Here is an 18,496-nt window from a genome sequence, read left to right as displayed (position 1 = left end):
GGTTGGGGGCTACGGGGTGTCACAGGAGGTGCAGGGACTAAGCAGAAGATGCCAATGGGATGGCCCCTGGATCACCCTTTAGTATCGGCTACCAAATATGCCTGGACTTTTTCCTACCTTTTTTGAAACCCTGCTTGTCAGCAGCCAACACCTTCAGACTGGGGGGCTTCTCCACCTGGGTACGGGGTGGGTGGGTGACCTGCATAGGAGAGCACCGGGGTGGAGAGGGGCACAGCACAGGCGGGTCCCCGCGCTCCTAAGCCAGGATCCCATAGCAGGGGTAACCGGCCCATCGCTGCCCCTCCAGACTTTGTTTTCTTGCCAATATTCGCAACTCTGGGATTCCCGCCATCCTCTGAGGCAGCAGTGGGGTTAAGTCCACTTGCACCTACCGACCAACGGCTGTGCACAGCGCCTTCGCGGCGTCTCCTGATTGGCGGACACACGGTGGGCGGGAGGAGAGAGGACGCCCCCTCTGCCCAGGGATGTACTTAAAAGGCTGTGGTGGTGGTGGCTGCCTGCGCGCCCAGATCACCTCCGCCATGAGCAGCGCGGCTGGCCCGGACCTAGCGGAGGCACCCGAGGAGCGGTGTTTCCTCAGGTCAGCCGGGGGGAGAGGGACGGGAGGCTGGGGCATGGCTGGAAGAGGGCCTGGGGGACCAGGGGCTGTAGATCAGAGGCAAAGGCATGGCCGGGATGGGGGGGCAGGGAGAATCCCAGGCCCATCCGCATTTCACTGGAGAGACAGCCTGCAGCTGCCGACACCTCCAAAGCTGCGTTACCAGGGAAACGGCATCTGCAGCAGGCCCGCCCGTCATGAATTACTCATCAGCACCACTGGTCGCTCCCCCATTACCCACAGCCTAAGCAGGGCCCGCCTCCCCTTTCCATCTTTCCCAGGGACCCTGGAGCCCATGCCCCTTGTCTCCCATCCGGGAAGAGCTGAGCTCTTTTAGCTCCTCAAATGCTCACACCCTCCTTGATAGTGTACCTGCTACTAACCCCTTGTTCAGAGAAGAAAACTGAAGGCTGGGGAGGGAAGCCACTGGCTGAGCTAGGGCTAAAGTGAGTTTTAAATACATGGGGCCACTTGCCAGTGGGCTGATGAATTTGGGGTCTGGAGCTGGCAGCTCTGGTTGTGCCTTCCACCTTGTCCTAAGTCATCCTCTTGTGTCCTCTAAGCGCTTGTGACATGGGACCCCAAGCAGGGCTGTAGACCTCACTGTAAACCAGACCCCACAGTCCTTTGTGCAGCCACCTGCCCACTGTCCACTCAGCCCCTCTTCTCAAGGCAGATCCTGTGCAGCGACTGGCTGATGTCCAGACTCAGCGAGAGACCCAGCACATGCTAGGCAGGGGGAAGAAAGTGTTTTAGAAGCTGGAGCTGTGACTTCACCTGGTGTGGGGGATGGGGGGGCCTCAGATGCCAACTAAGGAGTGATGGGGTGCTGTGTGTTGGGTGGGAGTGGAACACGGGGAGAGGAGGCTGAGATGAGAGACATAATGGGGGGCATGTAAGGTGAGGAATTTGAATATTCTCTGAACACTGGGGACCCATAAGAAGGTTTAGGACAGGGGGTGGTGAAATCTGGTGTTCAAGTTTTCAAAGCCCCCTCGGCTTGTGTTGAGTTTGGGGGGATGTGACTGCAGTAGGCAGCCAGGTGAGCAATGATGAAGGGCTGGTGGGCAGAGTCACGAGGGTGGAGAGAAGCAGATGGAGCTGAGAAAGCAGGGAGTGTGTGGCACAGGCACCCTAGCCTCAGAGCTTCATCTCTAAAAAGCCCCCTCCTGGAGCATTTTGCCCCTTCTGGGGCTGGTGGGCAAATCCCGGGACCTCACATCTCCTCTCATCTGGGGGCTGAGGTTGGGAGAAGCAAGAGGCACCCTCATAAACTGAGCACCATCCCCCAGTCCCATAACAGTTCTGCCCTATCCCCTTCCCTGCCCAGAGCAGCTGCTGCCCCTACCCTCAGGCTCCTAAGCCTGGACTGCCCTCTGCCTGTGGAGTCCCGGTTATCTCTCCAGTGACCGGTTAGGCAGGAAGATAAGGTTCCAAGTGGAGGCCAGAGGCCAAAGCTTTGGAACAGAGAAAGAAGAGGAGGAATGCATGATCCTCCCCCAGCCCTCCTGCGGGGGCAACAGAGCTGTCACAAGGTGAAGATAGAGGAATGAGCCATATTCCTCCTGCCTGCCTGCCTGCCCGTGCTGGGTCTTTGTTGCTGCTCGCGGGCTTTCTCTACTTGCGGCGAGCAGGGCTACTCTTCGTGGAGGTGTCTGGGCTTCTCATTGCGGTGGCTTCTCGTTGTGGAGCACGGGCTCTAGGCACGCGGATTTCAGTAGTTGCGGCTCGCGGGCTCTAGAGCTCAGGCTCAGTAGTGTGGCACATGGGCTTAGTTGCTCTGCGGCATGTGGGATCTTCCCAGACCAGGGCTTGAACCTGTGTCCCCTGCACTGGCAGGCGGATTCTTAACCACTGCACCACCAGGGAAGCCCTGCCACATTCTTAAAGCACCTTCGACATTCTTTCTCAGGAGCTGGGCCGGCCTGTCCTGTGGGTGCTCTTCATCTGGCCCCACCATGAGGTCTGTTTCCCCACGCGGTCCTTCAACCTCCTGCAGCTTCAGCCGCAGACAACCTGGGAGTTGAATCTGGCTCTGCTCGCTGGGGTGACAAGGCATGTCACCTTGCCCTAAGCCTCCATCTTCCCCATCTGTGTGGGACCCTGAAGTATCTTTCTGACCAAGTTTCTCAGCCTCGCTCTCTCTGCCTCTCTTCTGTCCCTTGAACCTGCCAAGTTCATTTCCACCACAGGGCCTCGGCCCTCACTGTTCTTGCCACCTAGATTACCTCCCACAGCACTCCAGGCCAGCTCCTCCAGGAAGCCCTCCCTGACTCCCCATCGCATAGCAATGCTTGCTTCCCACCTCCACCCCTCCTGCTGCCTGGCCTGGTCACACTGCACAATTGGCTAGAAGGTTGTGGTCTCCTGCTCACAGAATCAAAAAAAGGAACCTCAGGATTCATCCCAACAAACCTCTGCCCATCTGTAGGTCTCCCTCTGCTTTGCTCACACCCCATCTGTGGCTCTGGAGACAGACACCAAGGGTAGAAGGCTCAGTTTTCCAACTTGCTTCCTACATGACTCTGGGCAAACCATTTTATTTATCTGAGTTGTTATATGTTCTTCCAACTCTTCTGGGCCTGGTCCTTTTACGATAATAATAATAATGATAATATCCTAATAACAATTATTATTATTATCACTATACTCTAGGGTGTGCTGAGCTGGGGGCAAGTGCAGTTCCCCAGCTGGAAGGGGTCCTGGCTATGGGAAGCTGGCATCAGGCTATAGACCTTGCCCAGCTGCTCCAGCCCCTGATTCTGGAGTGAAGAACGTCTTCCAGTCCTCAATGCCAGCCAGCTCTTCCTCTCTGTAGCCACCAAGCCCAGACCAAGGCCAGCCTGGGCCCTGCTCTTAGAAGGGCCCAACACTTGGTTTAATGCTCTGCCATCACCATCTTAAAACTCTTAATAATTATTGATCAAGGGGCCCCACATTTGCATTTTGCACTGGACGTTGAAAATTAGCCTGTCCTGCCTTCTCTTTTGCAAGGCTCAGAGAGATGAGACGGACCTCAGTCACTCACTGAGCTGGGGGCTGAGCTTCACCTCAAGCACTTTGGCTCCATTTCTCTGGCCACAATTATTGAATTTTATCACTGTCCCTGAAAGAGGGATCACCAATGAGTCTCATAGCTGCAGGCGCCACAGCCACCTCCCCATGTGAGCCATCAAACTCTGCTGCCTTGGACTTCCCTGGTGGCGCAGTGGTTAAGAATCCGCCTGCCAATGCAGGGGACACGGGTTCTTACCCTGGTCCGGGAAGATCCCGCATGCCGCGGAGCAACTAAGCCCATGCGCCACAACTACTGAAGCCCCTGCGCCTAGAGCCCGTGCTAGGCAACAAGAGAAGCCACTACAATGAGAAGGCTGCACGTCGCAATGAAGAGTAGCCCCTGCTCTCCGCAACTAGAGAAAGCCCGCGCGCAGCAACGAACACCCAACGTGGCCAAAAAAACAAAGCAAAACAAAACTCTGCTGCCTTTAAAACCCTCCTCCCCACAGGCACCCCCAGTCCAGTTGACCTCCAGTGTCCTAGAATCCTTTCAGTGGTTTTCACTGCCTGAAATCCACGCGTCACCCCCAACAACTAAGTCCTTCATGCTCTATTCCCCCCTCTGGGTTCCTCTTGCCTTGGGGGCTGGGGGCATCTGGGTGAGGCTCTATATCCCATGCTTTGGGGCAATAGAACCAACATGCACGGCCATGCACTTCTTCTACCACCAGAGGGCTCCCGCGCCTCAGGCTTGTGCTCAAAACTCCCGCAGCCTTCCAGGCTTCAGTTCAACGGTGTGCACGATGGATGAGGAAACTGAGGGTCTTCGGCTCTGGGCACGGGGTGGGGGTGGCATCCGGGCCTGGCTCAGAGCATTGGTGGCACATTTCTGGCTCCAGCTGAGTCTCTGTCTCTAAGTCTTTCCGTCTCTCTGTGTCTCTGAGCATTTCTCCCCACTCTGACCCCCAGCACAGCCGAGGCAGCTGCCCTGGAGCGGGAGTTGCTGGAAGATTATCGCTTCGGGCGGCAGCAGCTGGTGGAGTGGTGCGGCCATGCTAGTGCCGTGGCTGTGACCAAGGTACCTGACCCCTGATCCTCAACCTTGACCCCAACCAGATGGCCAGCCCACCAGAGTGGAGGCCTAGCTGCATGACCCCCATGGCCAGGAAGGTCATTTCTGCCCTCAAGAAGCCCCTCTTTGCTTGGGCCACCCCAGCCCATCACTCAGATGGGGAAACTGAGGTCCAAAGAAGATCATCACTGGCCCAGGCCAGTGTGTTAATGAGCGTCAGGACAGAGACGGGGGTCCCCACAGATGTGGAGGCAACCACAGAGATGGGTCTGGGGCCCTTGACTGCCTGCCTCTGCCACCTCCTGGGTCTTGAGCAGAGGGGACGTCAGTTCCTGAAGTCTGAGCACCCGCAAACAACTCCCAGCCACAGGTGGGGGAACTGAGGCCCAGAGGTGGGGAGGGGTCTGCACAGGGCCCTGGGGGGTTGGAAATAAAGCTATGTTTGGCTCTGGAGCAAACCCCCAGGCCTCAAGGTGCCTGCAAGAGATGCAAGAATAATAGCAATGACGATACTACTGTCCAGTGTTTCGTGTCATGTTGCCAAACCACGCTGGGCCTCAGTTTCCTCCTCTGAAAAGGGGTAATAAACTGACACCAATTAATAAACACAAATGCCTTAAGAAAGTGCCTGATTGAGTCAGGGCTCCAGCAGGTAACCCTTTTCCTCTTCCTCCCCTTCTTCCTCCTCTTCTTATTACCACTGTGTACTTTTTTTTTTTTGCGGTACGCGGGCCTCTCACTGTTGAGACCTCTCCCGTTGCGGAGCACAGGCTCAGCGGCCATGGCTCACGGGCCCAGCCGCTCCACGGCACGTGGGATCTTCCCGGACCGGGGCACGAACCCGTGTCCCCTGCATCGGCAGGCGGACTCTCGACCCCTGCGCCACCAGGGAAGCCCACCACTGTATACTTTTTAAAAACTTAATAATATCTTTCTTTATGGGGCCTCAATTGTCTTTTAACTTAAATGTTGCTAGTTCCAAGTGAAACAGATCCTGAGTGAGATGCTCAGAGGAAAAGAGAACAATGAAAATCAAAGCCACAAAAGCAAACCCAGTGTAGCAAACTCACGCCTGGCCGTTGATGACCAACCATCCAGTTTTTGCGCTGAAAGCTCTGTGTTTGTCCAGAGGCCCCTTGGTCCTAGCCAGCTGCATGTTATCACTCTCCCTGACTTGGTTGTGGGTCTGGGGCTCTGGGCATGGCGTGGTGAGGTCATAGGTAGGACCAGGTTGGGTCAGGACCTTGCTGAGACCCTGGGGAGGAGACTCAAAAAGGAACTAACTTTCCCTCTGTGTGGTTGGAGGTTAGAGTAGAGTTGGGCCCCCTGGAGCCACCCTGGGCCTGGTAGAGACCCCACAAGCATGTCGGAGCCATTGTTACTCCCATTCGATAGAGGCTGGGGAAGGAGAGTGAGCTGAGGCCAAGCAGAGAGTCAGGGTAGGGCTGAGACTCTTCTGCGTTAAAGAGAGGGAGATACACAGAGACAGAGAGGAGAGTCTGAGAGATACAGAGATGGAGAGAAAGAGAGACACAGAGGCAAAGACAGAAATGAGAGAAACAGATGAGGAGAGACACGTAGAGAGTCTGAGAGATACAGAGAGAAAGACAGGGAGGTGAAGACAGAGGCCAACAGAGAAGGACAGACAGACAGAGACAGGGTATGGCGTGTTGGAAAAATACCCCCCTCCCCTACTCCCTCCAGCTTTGGGGCCTCCGGGAGGGACGGAGGCCTGGAAACATGAGCAGTGGGAGGGGCAGCCACTGCGGTGGAAAAAGGTGGAAGAATGTCTGCAACTCAGGCCGAGAATAAACAAACCGCACTCTGGGCTCGGGTGGTGGCAGGAGGCACGTTTTTCTGCTTGGGCTTGGCAGAGCCTGAGGCAAGGACTCTGGGTCTCCAACAAGGAAACTGAGGCCCCCAGAGGCCCCAGCCCCTCTCCTCCCGTCCTGTCCTCTTGCCTCCAGGGCCGAGCCCTATCCCATCCTCTACTCCAGGCCTCAGTTTCCCCACTGGAGTAAGAAGTTCCGAACGCCATGCCTTTGCCTTTGCTGTGCCCCTGCCAGGTGTTCCCTTTGCCTGCCCACTCCCGGAAGCAGAGGACGGTGCTAGTCGTGTGCGGCCCGGAGCAGAATGGGGCAGTGGGGCTGGTCTGTGCCCGGCACCTGCGGGTGTTTGTGAGTAGCAAGAATTTCCTTGGCCTCTCAGGGTCACGCTCCCAACCCATCCTTGAAAAAAAATTGCTTCCTCCTCTTATTAGTGTCCCAGGGGGAGGATGAGGCATGTCAGGTTACAGAATATGCCCAGTGCTTGTGCCAGGCAGTGTCTGCTGCCTGGTACCCAGATCTGGGGACAGAGGCCCAGTGGGGAGCCTGGGAGGGCCCCAGTGCTGACCCCTTCCCACTCCCCACAGGAGTACGAACCAACCATCTTCTACCCCACACGCTCACTGGACCCGCTGCACCGGGACCTGACTACCCAGTGTGAGAAGATGGACATCCCCTTCCTGTCCTATCTGCCCACGGAGGTCAGCTCGGGTGGCAACTGAGGGGGTTGGTGGGGGACTGTGCCCCAAGATCGCCCCCTGACCCTGCCTGCCCTCCCAGGTCCAGCTCATCAACAACGCCTACAGACTGGTGGTGGACGCCGTGCTGGGCCCCGGTGTGGAGCCGGGCAAGGTCGGGGGCCCCTGCATGCGTGCGCTGGCCACGCTCAAGCTACTGTCCATCCCCCTCGTGAGCCTGGACATTCCCTCAGGCATGTCAGGTGGAGTGGGGGGCATGAGGACCTGGAGGGCTTGGGTGGAGGCCCCTGTACCCTGGCTTCTGGTGGTCCCAGCCTGTCTGCCCACTCTGAGCCTCAGTTTCCCCAGCGTGGATGGATCCTGCACTCTGGGTGAGGCTGAGGGTCATGTCCATCCCTCGGATGGGGAGTACCCAGGCTGGTGCCCGTGTGACCCTGGGTCCCCTCCCCCCTACACCCAGCACAGTGTGCCCGCTGCCCACCCTGGCCCAGTCACCCGGGGCAGACGTGAGCTCACTCGGCAAAGGCCCCGCTCATCCTGGCCACCGCCCCAGGCCTGTTGGAGCCATTAGGCAATGGGCAGAACGGAACAAACAGCTGCTGGCCAGCCAGACCCTCCATGGGGGTGGCCAGGCTCAGGGGGACATCACCCGGCTTACAAGACCCCAGGATCATACCAGCAGGATGCCACAGAGCTGGGGGTGGTGTCTAAGGGAGGAGGTGGTCTGGGGGGACAGGCTGCAAGCTCTTGTCTGAACAGATAGCCTTGGACAGAGAGGGTCTCCCTGTTAGGTCAGAAGGGCTTATTAGTGGCCCCTAGTCTGAGGGTGGAGGCTCATTTGAGGGATGGCAGAGGCTACAACCCAATGAGGGAGGGGGCAGGGTCCTGCCAAGTCAAAAGGCAAGATCTAGTCTGAAGGTGAAGGCAGGGATGTCAGGTCAGAGGGAAGAGTCTCTAGTCAGAGGGAGGAGGCTGGCTGCTCAAGTTGGGAGGGGCGGGGGGCACATCTTGTCAGAGGCAAGAACCTGGGGCAAAGAGACAGGTCTGATGGGGTAGGCTTGCCTGAGGATGGTGGCAAGTCTGTCCCCTGAGTAGAGAGTGGGGATCTGGGAGGAGGCTGGGAGGTCTGGGTGGAAAGAGACTTTAGTTTAAGTAGGGGAGCTCAGGATTGATAGGCAGGGAGGTATAGAGACGGGAGACGCATAGGTCTGATTGGGAAAGGGCAGCAGGTATAAATGAGGTCGTCTGAAGGCAGAAGCTCTGGTCAGAGGAGGAGGGAAACATCTCCGGGGAGCGGGGAGAAACTGGCCTGAGGGCAGAGGCTCAGTTTTTTGGGGTTTTTTTCGGTACGCGGGCCTCTCACTGTTGTGGCCTCTCCCATTGCGGAGCACAGGTTCCGGACGCGCAGGCTCAGCGGCCATGGCTCACGGGCCTAGCCGCTCCGCGGCATGTGGGATCTTCCCAGACCGGGGCACGAACCTGTGTCCCCTGCATCGGCAGGCGGACTCTCAACCACTGCGCCACCAGGGAAGCCCCCAGAGGCTCAGTTTTATGGGAGGCAGGTCTGACCAAACTCATGGGTCAGAGCAGAGGCTGTGTCTGATGGGGAAGGGGAAGTGGGTGATGGGGCGGCAGGTCTCTTGTCTGAGAGCCTGCACCCCTCCCAGCTCCTGATCCCCGCCTCCCATCCTTCCTCCCTCAGGCTGGGACCCAGAGACCGGCGGCGACGCCGAGGACGGGCTACGACCCGACGTGCTCGTATCGCTGGCGGCGCCCAAGCAATGCGCCGGCCGCTTCTCCGGGCGCCACCACTTCGTGGCCGGCAGGTTCGTGCCCGACGACGTGCGCCGAAAGTTCGCTCTGCGCCTGCCGGGGTACACGGGCACCGACTGCATCGCGGCGCTTTGACAGCCACCCGTGCCCACGCGGCTTGGGCCCGCGCCAATAAACACACGTACCACCGCCACCTCGCCTGGGCCTCCTCTGTGCGCGGGGTCTGGCGCGGGGGTGGGGAAGCTCAGGGAGGAACTTCCCACCGGTCCCCTGGTGGCCCCAAGGCGGGAGGGATGGAGGGCAGACGTAAATGGACTTCTTGCTGGCCTCGGAGAAAACTGGAGCCAGAAGAGTGGAGGGTAGATTCAAGGTGGGATTTCCAGGCTGCTCAGGGTGGCCTAAAGCCAATAGAATCGAAGTTAGACCCGATAGAGGATTTCTAGCCGCCTAAAGGGCGGCTTAAACATTGAAGGTTCGGACAGCTTCAGGCTCGATTCCAGGAGGCACTTCCCGACGTGGAGAACAGAGGGTGGGCTAAGGAGGGGACTTCCAGACGGCGACGAGGGGACGCAGGCCAGCCCGAGGGCGGAGGTACAGCCAGACGCACCGAGGGGGGCGACCCAAAGAGGTTGTCTGCGCACCGAAGTCACCTCAGGCCCGGGAGCGTCGCTTGGACGGGGAGTGGCCTGGACGGGGCGTGGCCTGCGGTCGCGTCCCTCCCCCCTCCACAGCCCCAGCGGCCGCCAGACCCGCGGGAGTCCGACCCGAGTGCACAGCGGAGCTGGGACCCTCCCTCCGACTTTCGGACCTGGCCATGGCGTCACTGCAGATACTGCTCTGCCTCTGTGTCGCCGCCGCGCACCTGGCGGGGACCCGAGGTGAGGCGCCCCCAGACCCCAGACCAGCCCCCTAGGCCCCGGACGTCTGACAGAGGGCGTGGCAAGCAGCCGGAGCCTGGAGACAGAACCAAGGGACCCACTTGCTTCCCCAGGCCTGCATTCCCTTTGCCAGCCTCGGGGGTGGAGTGAGGGGGCAACGAAGAGATGGAGCTCTGGGACCACCTGGGGCAGGAGGGGATCTCGTCCACTGTCTTCCCTCCTCCAAGGGACGATGGGGCACCGGGAGTGTGGCTATGAACTTCAGGCTCCTCTGGATTCTCAGGACTGCAGGGTACCCATCTCAGCCACAGCATTTGGACCCTGAATCATCCAGTCTTGGTCTCACTATGAAGGGGCCAGAGCTGTCCCCTCTCACCTAACTCCTTCCCTCTTCCACACACACACACACAGCACTCAGAAAAGAAATTCCCATCTCTGGAACACTCAGTGGAGTGGGGAACTGGGCCCATTTCTCAGATGGGGAGACTGAGACTCCAAGAGGGAAGGGACTTGTCTGAAGTCACTGCCCAGCCCAGTTATCTCAGACAACTCGCGGCTGGAGAAGCCAGGCTAGATTCCAAGGACTTCCCACTGGCAGCTTGGGCCCCAAGTGCAGGGATGAAAGGTAGACTGAGGGAGGGACTTCCAGTCAGCAAATGGATGAAAGAAAATTCAGATCAATATGACAGCAGGGAGGGGCACAGCCAACTGAACTCATGGCCACTGAGCACAGTGGGAGAACTGGGTCTGGGAAGCAGAGTGGACACAGACTTCCCCAGCATAAGGGGCTGTGTCAGAGTGAGGGACGGGGCTGTGGGAGACTGGGGGTGGGGAGGTCATGGGGAGGCTTCCTGGAGGAGGGGGTGCTGCAATTCTCCCCTGGATTCCGGCTTCTCCCCTGTGAAATGGGGATGATCGTGGCAGCACTTTGCATACCAGGAGTTCACAGAAGTCCTTCCCCCTACCCCTCACCCCTTTGACAGGCACCACCACCCCTGAGGAGCCCATGGTGACTGCGTGGGGCCTTGAAGGTTCATTGCTGCACCCTGGCCAGCCCTCACCAGCCCTGGAGGACTGGGAAGGTGAGCCAGCTTGGGTCTGAGTCCTCGTTCTGCTGTGGACTCTGTGTGAGCTCTGGCTGGTAGGGTCTTGTGAGGAGGGGATACAAGCTGGGTGAAGAGCCCAGGACTGTCCTGGTCCCTGGGCATGGCAGCCCCTGGAAGTGGTGCCCCAAGAGGTCTAAGTTTTAGGAGCAGGGAGATGAGAGCCCAGGCTGTTTGTCCAGGAGGAAACCAGGGTGGGGTGGGGCGGGGCGGTGAGACAACAAGCTCAGTTCAGTCAGGGAAACAGGAGTTCTGGAACCCAAGTCTCTAGCTTCCCAGCTAGGAAGGTTCTATTTGACTTGCTCTTGAATGAGGAAAGGAGTGAGCGCCCCTTGGGGGGTTGATGGAAACAGAAGCTAACCTGTGAGAGGCCAGACCCTTCCCACCTCTGGCTTCTGTGAAAGGGAGGGTTGCCTGATAGGTTCAGTGGGCAGCGAACAAGGTCCCAGCTGGCACTGATGCGAGGCTGCCAGGCAGTGGAACAGCTGGTCTCAGGCCTGGCTCCTCGTGCTGCCTTTATATCTCCTTACACCTCAAGGGTTCTGAATTCTGAGAGTGGGGGCTGGTGAGACAGTGGCAAGATCTCAGCGTGCACTCATGGGCCGGCTCAGATACTGAGCAGCAGAACTAGGGCCGGGGCAAGCGCAATCCAACCTCCCCTGATCCTTCTACAGCTCCTTCTGCCCTCGAGGGCTCTGGATCTGGGCAGGCTGGGCTTGCCCATGCACTTTTGTGGGGAGGGGGACCTGGCTTAAACACGCAGATGGGGGTGGGCGGGCCGCAGCCCAGGCTCCTGCCTGAACTGATGGGGCCCGACCAGCTAAGGCCCGGGTCCCAGCGCGTGCGGTGCCCGCAGAGGCCAGCGAGTGGACGTCCTGGTTCAACGTCGACCACCCGGGAGGCGACGGTGACTTCGAGAGCTTGGCTGCGATCCGCTTCTATTACGGGCCGGCGCGCGTGTGCCCGCGGCCGCTGGCGCTGGAGGCGCGCACCACAGACTGGGCCCTGCCGTCAGACGTCGGCGAGCGCGTACACTTGAACCCCACGCGAGGTTTCTGGTGCCTCAACCGCGAGCAGCCCCGAGGCCGCCGCTGCTCCAACTACCACGTGCGCTTCCGCTGCCCGCTCGGTGAGGGCGGGGCTAAGGGAGCGGCGGGGATTGGCCATAGGTGGATGAGGCCTGAAAGGATGGTGTCTTGTTGGGGGGGGAGGGGGAGGGTGCAGGGCGTGGCTAGGAAGAGGCGGGGTCTTCTAGGAGCAAGGCCGCAGGAGAGGCCCGGACCGGATAGGAGAGGAGCTTTGGAAGGGAGGGGCTAAGAATGGCCGGGGCCCAGGTCGGGGTCAGGAAGGGGCCCCCAGGAACATAGCTCCCTCTCACTGCCCTCTTTTGCTCATCTAGAACTAGGGCCGTTCTGTGGAAGTGTGTTTTGAGCCCCAGATGTGGGTGAGACGCAGGGAGAACAGCAGGGCTTATCTTGGCGGGGGCGGGAAGGTACCTCAACTGCACATTCGACTGGTGCGCCTGGGGGAGCACCGATTGAGGCAGTGGGCAGGACTTCTCTCTGACTCGGATGCACGTGACGAGAGCACCCTCCAGTCCCACACTGTCAACAGAGTTCCAGGTTCCATCTGACGCCCCCATCCCTGCCCTCTCCCCAGAGGCCACGTGGGGTGCGTGGGGCCCGTGGGGTCCTTGTTCGGGGAGCTGCGGGCCAGGCCGTCGCTTGCGCCACCGCCGCTGCCCAAGCCCTGCTGCGGATGCGTGTCCTGGGCGTACCCTGGAGGCGCAGAATTGTGTGAGGCCTACATGTCCAGGTAGGAGGGGCGGGGCCTGGAGGAGATAGTTGGGTTAGAGGCGGGGCCTGGGTGTAGGGGCGGGGCCAGTTGAGGGAAGTACCTAGAGGGGCTAGTTGGGGTGGAGCCTGATGGGGCGGTGCCTGGAGGGAGGAGGCGGAGCCTGAGTGTAGGGGCGGAGCCTGGACAACCAGAACTTGGACCACTTGGAGACGCTTTTCCTTCCCTTCCGGGCCCCCGAAGAGCATTGGTAAATGTGTACATCTGGACGGGTGGACGCCATGGGGGTCGTGTCCAGTCATGGGCAGATCTGAGGAGGCACTTCCTCTGTGTGCCTGTTGGAGTGTGCGGATGTCCTGGTGGACGTGGATACACACAGAAGCTGGCTCACACACTCGTGGTGCACACACGCGTGGCATTCGCAGGCCACGCCCGTCCCCCACGCCCACGTGGACATGCGCTCACACCCTGGCAGACATGATGCCCAGGCCCTCCCTGGTCCAGACACCAGGCCAGCCAGGAGGCGACTGGAAATTCCAATCAGGCCTGGTCTCCACAAACATGGTCTGGAGACTGCCCCAGCAGAGCACGCAGCAGGGTGGGGGAGCACAGTAGCCAATGGGGTGGTGGGATTCCCCACCCTACTCTGCTTGGCTCTGCCTTCTCCGTGCCTCTGCCCTGAAGTTTCCAGTGGAATTTTCCATTTTATGGAGAAACCGCAGGATTGTGTCAGGAGGGAGATGTTCTGGGCCCAAGACCCATCCCCTCGCTGGGCCCCCAGCCCCTGCCTGAACATTTTCTCTCATGCTAGAAGGAGCCTCTCTGCCCTGTAAGAGTCACCTATCCTGTCCTCACCTCCAGGGCATCTCCTTCACACCAGGATCCCAGGTCCCTCCCCTTGGCCCAGCCCTGACCACTGAGCCCCATGTCCTTCACACCAAGGGCTGCTGCAAGCAGGTCCATGATGAGGACTCTCTGAGGGGAACAAGGTGGGGAGGGTGTCTGGGTACCTTTGCTGAGTGACTGATAGAGAGGAAAGCCCTCCCCAGGAAGGGGTCAAGAGTCTTCTCTGCCTCCTGTGCCCCCCCCAGGGTGTGGTCCCAACACCTGTGGGTGCCCTGACCACATCCTTCTGGGCTCGGTGGTCACCCCATCTGGGTGTCCGCTGCCAGGAGCCAGGGTCTCCTTGCGAGACTGGCCTGGCACCATGGCTACTAGCCATGCCCACGGAACCTTCTGGGTGCCTGGAGTCTGTGCCAGCAGCCGAGCCAATGTCAGTGCCCGAATGGATGGCTTCTCTGCAGGCATGGCCCAGGCCCAGGCCAACAGCTCCACCTCTGCTGTGGTCAGTATTGTCCTTAATAAGTTGGGTAAGTGCCTCATGGTAAGAGGGATGAGGGGGCTGAGGAACTGGGGAGGAAATTCTGGGTGACGCCAAGCACTTGGGATGATGTGATGTACAGTGAGGCCAATGGAGCAAGAAATAAGATGTAACGGTCATTGGAGAAGATGTGAGGTGAGAGGTGGAGTTGCAAAGGGAAGCATTAAGATTAAGCATGGGCTTCCCTGCGTGGTGCAGTGGTTGAGAGTCCGCCTGCCGATGCAGGGGACAAGGGTTCGTGCCTCGGTCCAGGAAGATCCCACATGCCGCGGAGCGGCTAGGCCCGTGAGCCATGGCCGCTGAGCCTGCGCGTCCGGAGCCTGTGCTCCGCAGCGGGAGAGGCCACAGCAGTGAGAGGCCTGTGTACCACAAAAAAAAAAAAAAAAAAGCATTAAGGGCACAGTCTCCAGCAGATGTGAGGTGAACCTGAGTGCGGGGAGGGTCATTAGAAAAGGCCCAAGTGAAACAGGGCATCACTGTAAGGGAAAGGATGGGGCCCTGCTCTTGGGAAGGGTCTTTGGGAGAAGCTGGGGTGGGGCAGGGCCCTGACCTTTGCTGCCTCTGCCCCCAGAGAAGCCCTATCTGGTGAAGCACCCTGAGTCCCGAGTTCGAGAGGCTGGCCAGAATGTGACCTTCTGCTGCAAAGCCTTGGGCACCCCCATGCCCAAGAAATACTCCTGGTGAGTGCCTTGCCCCATGCTCAAGGGTCTCGCGCCCAGCTTTGGGGTTGGAATGGGCTTCCCATGATGTGTGGTGCCTCAGAGACCCAGAGGATGCTGCTCTGCAACCTCCCTGTGCTCCATGTGGGGCGGGACAGATGCAGCCCCTCCCCCGTGCCAAGGGCATTCATGGTGCTGCTCACCCGCCACCCAGGTTCCACAACGGGACCCTGCTGGACAGGCGAACGCACAGGTACGGGACCCACCTGGAGCTGCATGGGCTTCACCCAGACCAGGCAGGCACCTATCACTGCAAAGCGTGGAATGATGCCGGGGCCGTGCGATCGGGCACTGCCCAACTCACCGTGCTTGGTGAGCGTCCTCAGCAACCCTACCCACAACCCTGAGCGAGCCCTGACACCAAACTGAGCCCCAATCCCAGCTAAAACGCAACTTCAAATGGAACCACGACTTCAGACTGATCTCTGACCTTGCTCAGTCGGATCCCAGGCTCCCACTGAGCCCCTGGGTTGAGCCTCTGATCCCAATCTAGGCCCCCAACCTTGGCCTCCATGGAGTTCCCCCCCCCTTACCCTGATCTGGCTGATTTCTTGCTCCACAGCCCCAGGCCAGCCAGCCTGTGACCCCCAGCCCCGAGAACACCTGATCAAGCTTCCAGACGACTGTGGTCAGCCAGGCAGCGGCCCCATCTACCTGGACGTAGGCCTTTGCCCTGACACCCCCTGCCCCAGCCCTGCAGGCTCGAGGCCCCGATGTGGGGACGCAGGCTCCCGCTGCTGCTCGGTGCACCGGCTGGAGAGCAGGAAGATCCACTGCTCTGGCTACATCCTCCCAGTCAAGATAGTGGCTGAATGCGGCTGCCGGAAATGTCTGCCCCCTCGGGGGCTGATCCGGGGACGTGTGGTGGCCGCTGAGTCTAGGGAGCCCTTGCGCTTTGCTCGGATCCTCCTGGGCCGGGAGCCCATTGGCGTCACATCCTACCAGGGTGACTTCACCATTGAGGTGGCACCTTCCACTCAGCGGCTGGTGATTACTTTCGTGGACCCCAGTGGCCAGTTCGTGGACACTGTCAGGGTCCTGCCTTTTGACCCTCGAGGTGCGGGCGTGTACCATGAGGTCAAGGCCATGCGCAAGAAAGCCCCTGTCATCTTAGATGCCAGCCAGAGCAACACGATATCCCTCGGGGAGCTGGAGGACGAAGCCCCCTTAGGCGAGCTGGTCATCCCTCCGAGAGCCTTCCGCAGAGCTGATGGTGAACCCTACACAGGGGCTGTGGAGGCCCGGGTGACATTTGTTGACCCCCGAAATGTCACCTCGGCGGCTGCCGCCCCCAGTGACCTGCGATTTGTGGACAGTGACGGGGAGTTGGCTCCACTGCGCACCTACGGCATGTTCTCGGTGGACCTCCGTGCTGCCGGCTCCGCAGAGCAGCTGCAGACCGGGCCGGTGGCCGTGCGTGTGGCCGCCAACCAGATCCGAATGGCCGGCCACGTGGAGGCCCTGAAGCTGTGGTCGCTGAACCCTGACACGGGCTTGTGGGAAGAGGAGAGCGGCTTCCAGCGTGAGAGGTCGGCGGCCTCACGGGTCCGCCGGGAGGAGCGGGTCTTCCTGGTGGGCAACGTGGAGATCCGGGAGCGGCGTCTGTTCAACCTGGACGTGCCTGAGCGCCGCCGCTGCTTGGTGAAGGTGCGCGCCTACGCCAACGACAAGTTCAACCCCAACGAGCAGGTGGAGGGCGTGGTGGTCACGCTGGTCAACCTGGAGCCTGCCCCCGGCTTCTCGGCCAACCCCCGCGCCTGGGGCCGCTTCGACAGCGCCGTCACTGGTCCCAACGGGGCCTGCCTCCCCGCCTTCTGCGATGCTGACCGGCCAGACGCCTACACCGCCCTGGTCACGGCCACCCTGGGCGGAGAGGAGCTGGAGCCCGCCCCATCCCGGCCCCGCCCACTCCCGGCCACCGTGGGCGTGGCCCAGCCCTACCTAGACAAGCTGGGTTACCGCCGCACCGACCACGACGACCCCTCCCTCAAACGCAATGGCTTCCGCATCAACCTCGCCAAACCCAGGTCCGGCGACCCCGCCGAGGCCAACGGCCCCGTGTACCCGTGGCGCAACCTGCGGGAGTGTCAGGAGGCCCCGGTGACCGCCAGCCACTTCCGCTTTGCTCGCGTGGAGATGGAAAAATACGAGTATAACGTGGTCCCCTTCCGCGAGGGCGTGCCGGCCTCCTGGACTGGAGATCTCCTGGCCTGGTGGCCCAACCCGCAGGAGTTCAGAGCCTGCTTCCTCAAGGTGAAGATCCAGGGTCCCCAGGAATACATGGTCCGCTCCCACAATTCGGGGGGCAGCCACCCTCGGACCCGGGGCCAGCTCTACGGTCTGCGGGATGACCGGAGTGTCCGAGACCCCCAGCGCCCTAGCACATCTGCCGCCTGCGTGGAGTTCAAGTGCAGCGGGATGCTGTTCGACCAGCGTCAGGTGGACAGGACACTGGTGACCATCATGCCCCAGGGCAGCTGCCGGCGCGTGGCGGTCAACGGACTCCTGCAGGATTACTTGACCCGGCACCCCCCTGTTGCACCCGCTGATGACCTGGCTGTCTTCTCCATGCTGGCCCCGCTGGACCCTCTGGGTCACAACTATGGTGTCTATACAGTCACTGACCAGAGCCCAAGGCTGGCCAAGGAGATTGCCATCGGCCGCTGCTTCGATGGCTCCTCTGATGGCTTCTCCAGGGAGATGAAGGCCGATGCTGGCACAGCCGTCACCTTTCAGTGCCGGGAGACACCAGAGGGCCGGCCGAGCCTCTTCCAGAGGCTGCTGGAGTCCCCATCGGCAGCTCTTGGTGACATCCGCAGGGAGATGGGCGAGGTGGGCCGGGCACAGGCACGAGCCTCAGGTCCCCTCCGCACCCGCCGTGGCAGGGTCCAGCAGTGACCCTGGGCCCCAGCCTCGCTCCTCTGCCCTGCTCCAGACTCCTCTGTCCTTGGCAAGTCTCTTCAGGTTTCTGGGCACTTCCTCCCCAGCCCAGAATTCAGTCAGGTCCGATGGTGCAAATGCAGGCAGTTAATTGTTGCTGTGTGACGTGAAATGGAGTTTGTCCTGACTGTGGGAGCCAGCATCCTGGGATGATGGTCGGGGCTGGTGACCAGCTGAGGCCCAGAGGGGATCATTCCCAGCTCACATGCCAGCTCTGATTTCATTTCATATTTTGACCCGGATTTCAGATAATCCTCCCTTTCAGATTTCTGTGCTGAGCTGGATGCTTTATTGGGTCCTCTACCCTGAGTTTTGTTCTTGGGGTTATTTATTGAATAAATAATAACAGGTGTGAGTGTGGGGTCCGGACGTGGCCCATTGAAGGTCTGGGGAAGAGGCTTCTTGGCTCTGGGACTGAGGAGCACAATTCTCATACGTTTGGTGCTTGGAGATTCCCCAGGGGGTCGGGGCAGGGATTCAATTAAAGATGCTTCATTTCCAACTCCTGGTGTCAGTCTTGGGGAGAGAAGGATGGAGGCTGGGGCTGCTGGATCCAGGTGCACCTTGGCAGGCAGAAACAGGCCTGAAGCACATATGGACATGGGTGTGCAAGCGGCTTGCAGGCCCCCGTGCGGCCCTGGACACTCCTCAGGCAGGCACGTGGGCCCCAACCGATGCCCACAGAAGTGTATCTGC

General features: G+C 60.1%; 2 protein-coding genes across 3 annotated transcripts; both read left to right on the top strand.

The window, feature by feature from the left end:
• Positions 1 to 118: 118 nt before the first annotated feature.
• On the top strand, positions 119 to 9,178 carry YJEFN3 (YjeF N-terminal domain containing 3). 2 transcript variants are annotated; one of them, XM_004277491.3, is made up of 6 exons: positions 119 to 601; positions 4,586 to 4,694; positions 6,755 to 6,865; positions 7,102 to 7,215; positions 7,295 to 7,445; positions 8,915 to 9,178. In XM_004277491.3, the coding sequence occupies exons 1-6, from the start codon at positions 486 to 488 to the stop codon at positions 9,118 to 9,120; spliced, it is 807 nt and encodes a 268-aa protein (XP_004277539.1). In that variant the 5' UTR covers positions 119 to 485; the 3' UTR covers positions 9,121 to 9,178. The 2 variants fall into 2 exon arrangements, with proteins under 2 accessions (XP_004277539.1, XP_049564225.1); XM_049708268.1 differs by lacking the exon at positions 6,755 to 6,865.
• A 125-nt stretch (positions 9,179 to 9,303) lies between these two features.
• CILP2 (cartilage intermediate layer protein 2) lies at positions 9,304 to 18,286 on the top strand. Its single transcript, XM_049708270.1, has 8 exons — positions 9,304 to 9,863; positions 10,847 to 10,945; positions 11,823 to 12,095; positions 12,626 to 12,781; positions 13,852 to 14,130; positions 14,713 to 14,821; positions 15,015 to 15,172; positions 15,423 to 18,286. Exons 1-8 carry the CDS (start codon positions 9,800 to 9,802, stop codon positions 17,756 to 17,758), a joined length of 3,474 nt encoding a protein of 1,157 aa, XP_049564227.1. The 5' UTR covers positions 9,304 to 9,799; the 3' UTR covers positions 17,759 to 18,286.
• The last annotated feature ends 210 nt before the right edge of the window (positions 18,287 to 18,496 follow it).

The sequence above is a fragment of the Orcinus orca genome, chromosome 3 (genome assembly GCF_937001465.1).
Source record: "Orcinus orca chromosome 3, mOrcOrc1.1, whole genome shotgun sequence".
NCBI classification, from domain to species: domain Eukaryota; kingdom Metazoa; phylum Chordata; class Mammalia; order Artiodactyla; family Delphinidae; genus Orcinus; species Orcinus orca.
Note: the sequence above shows the minus strand (reverse complement) of the source record. Positions and strands in the feature narration are given on the sequence as shown.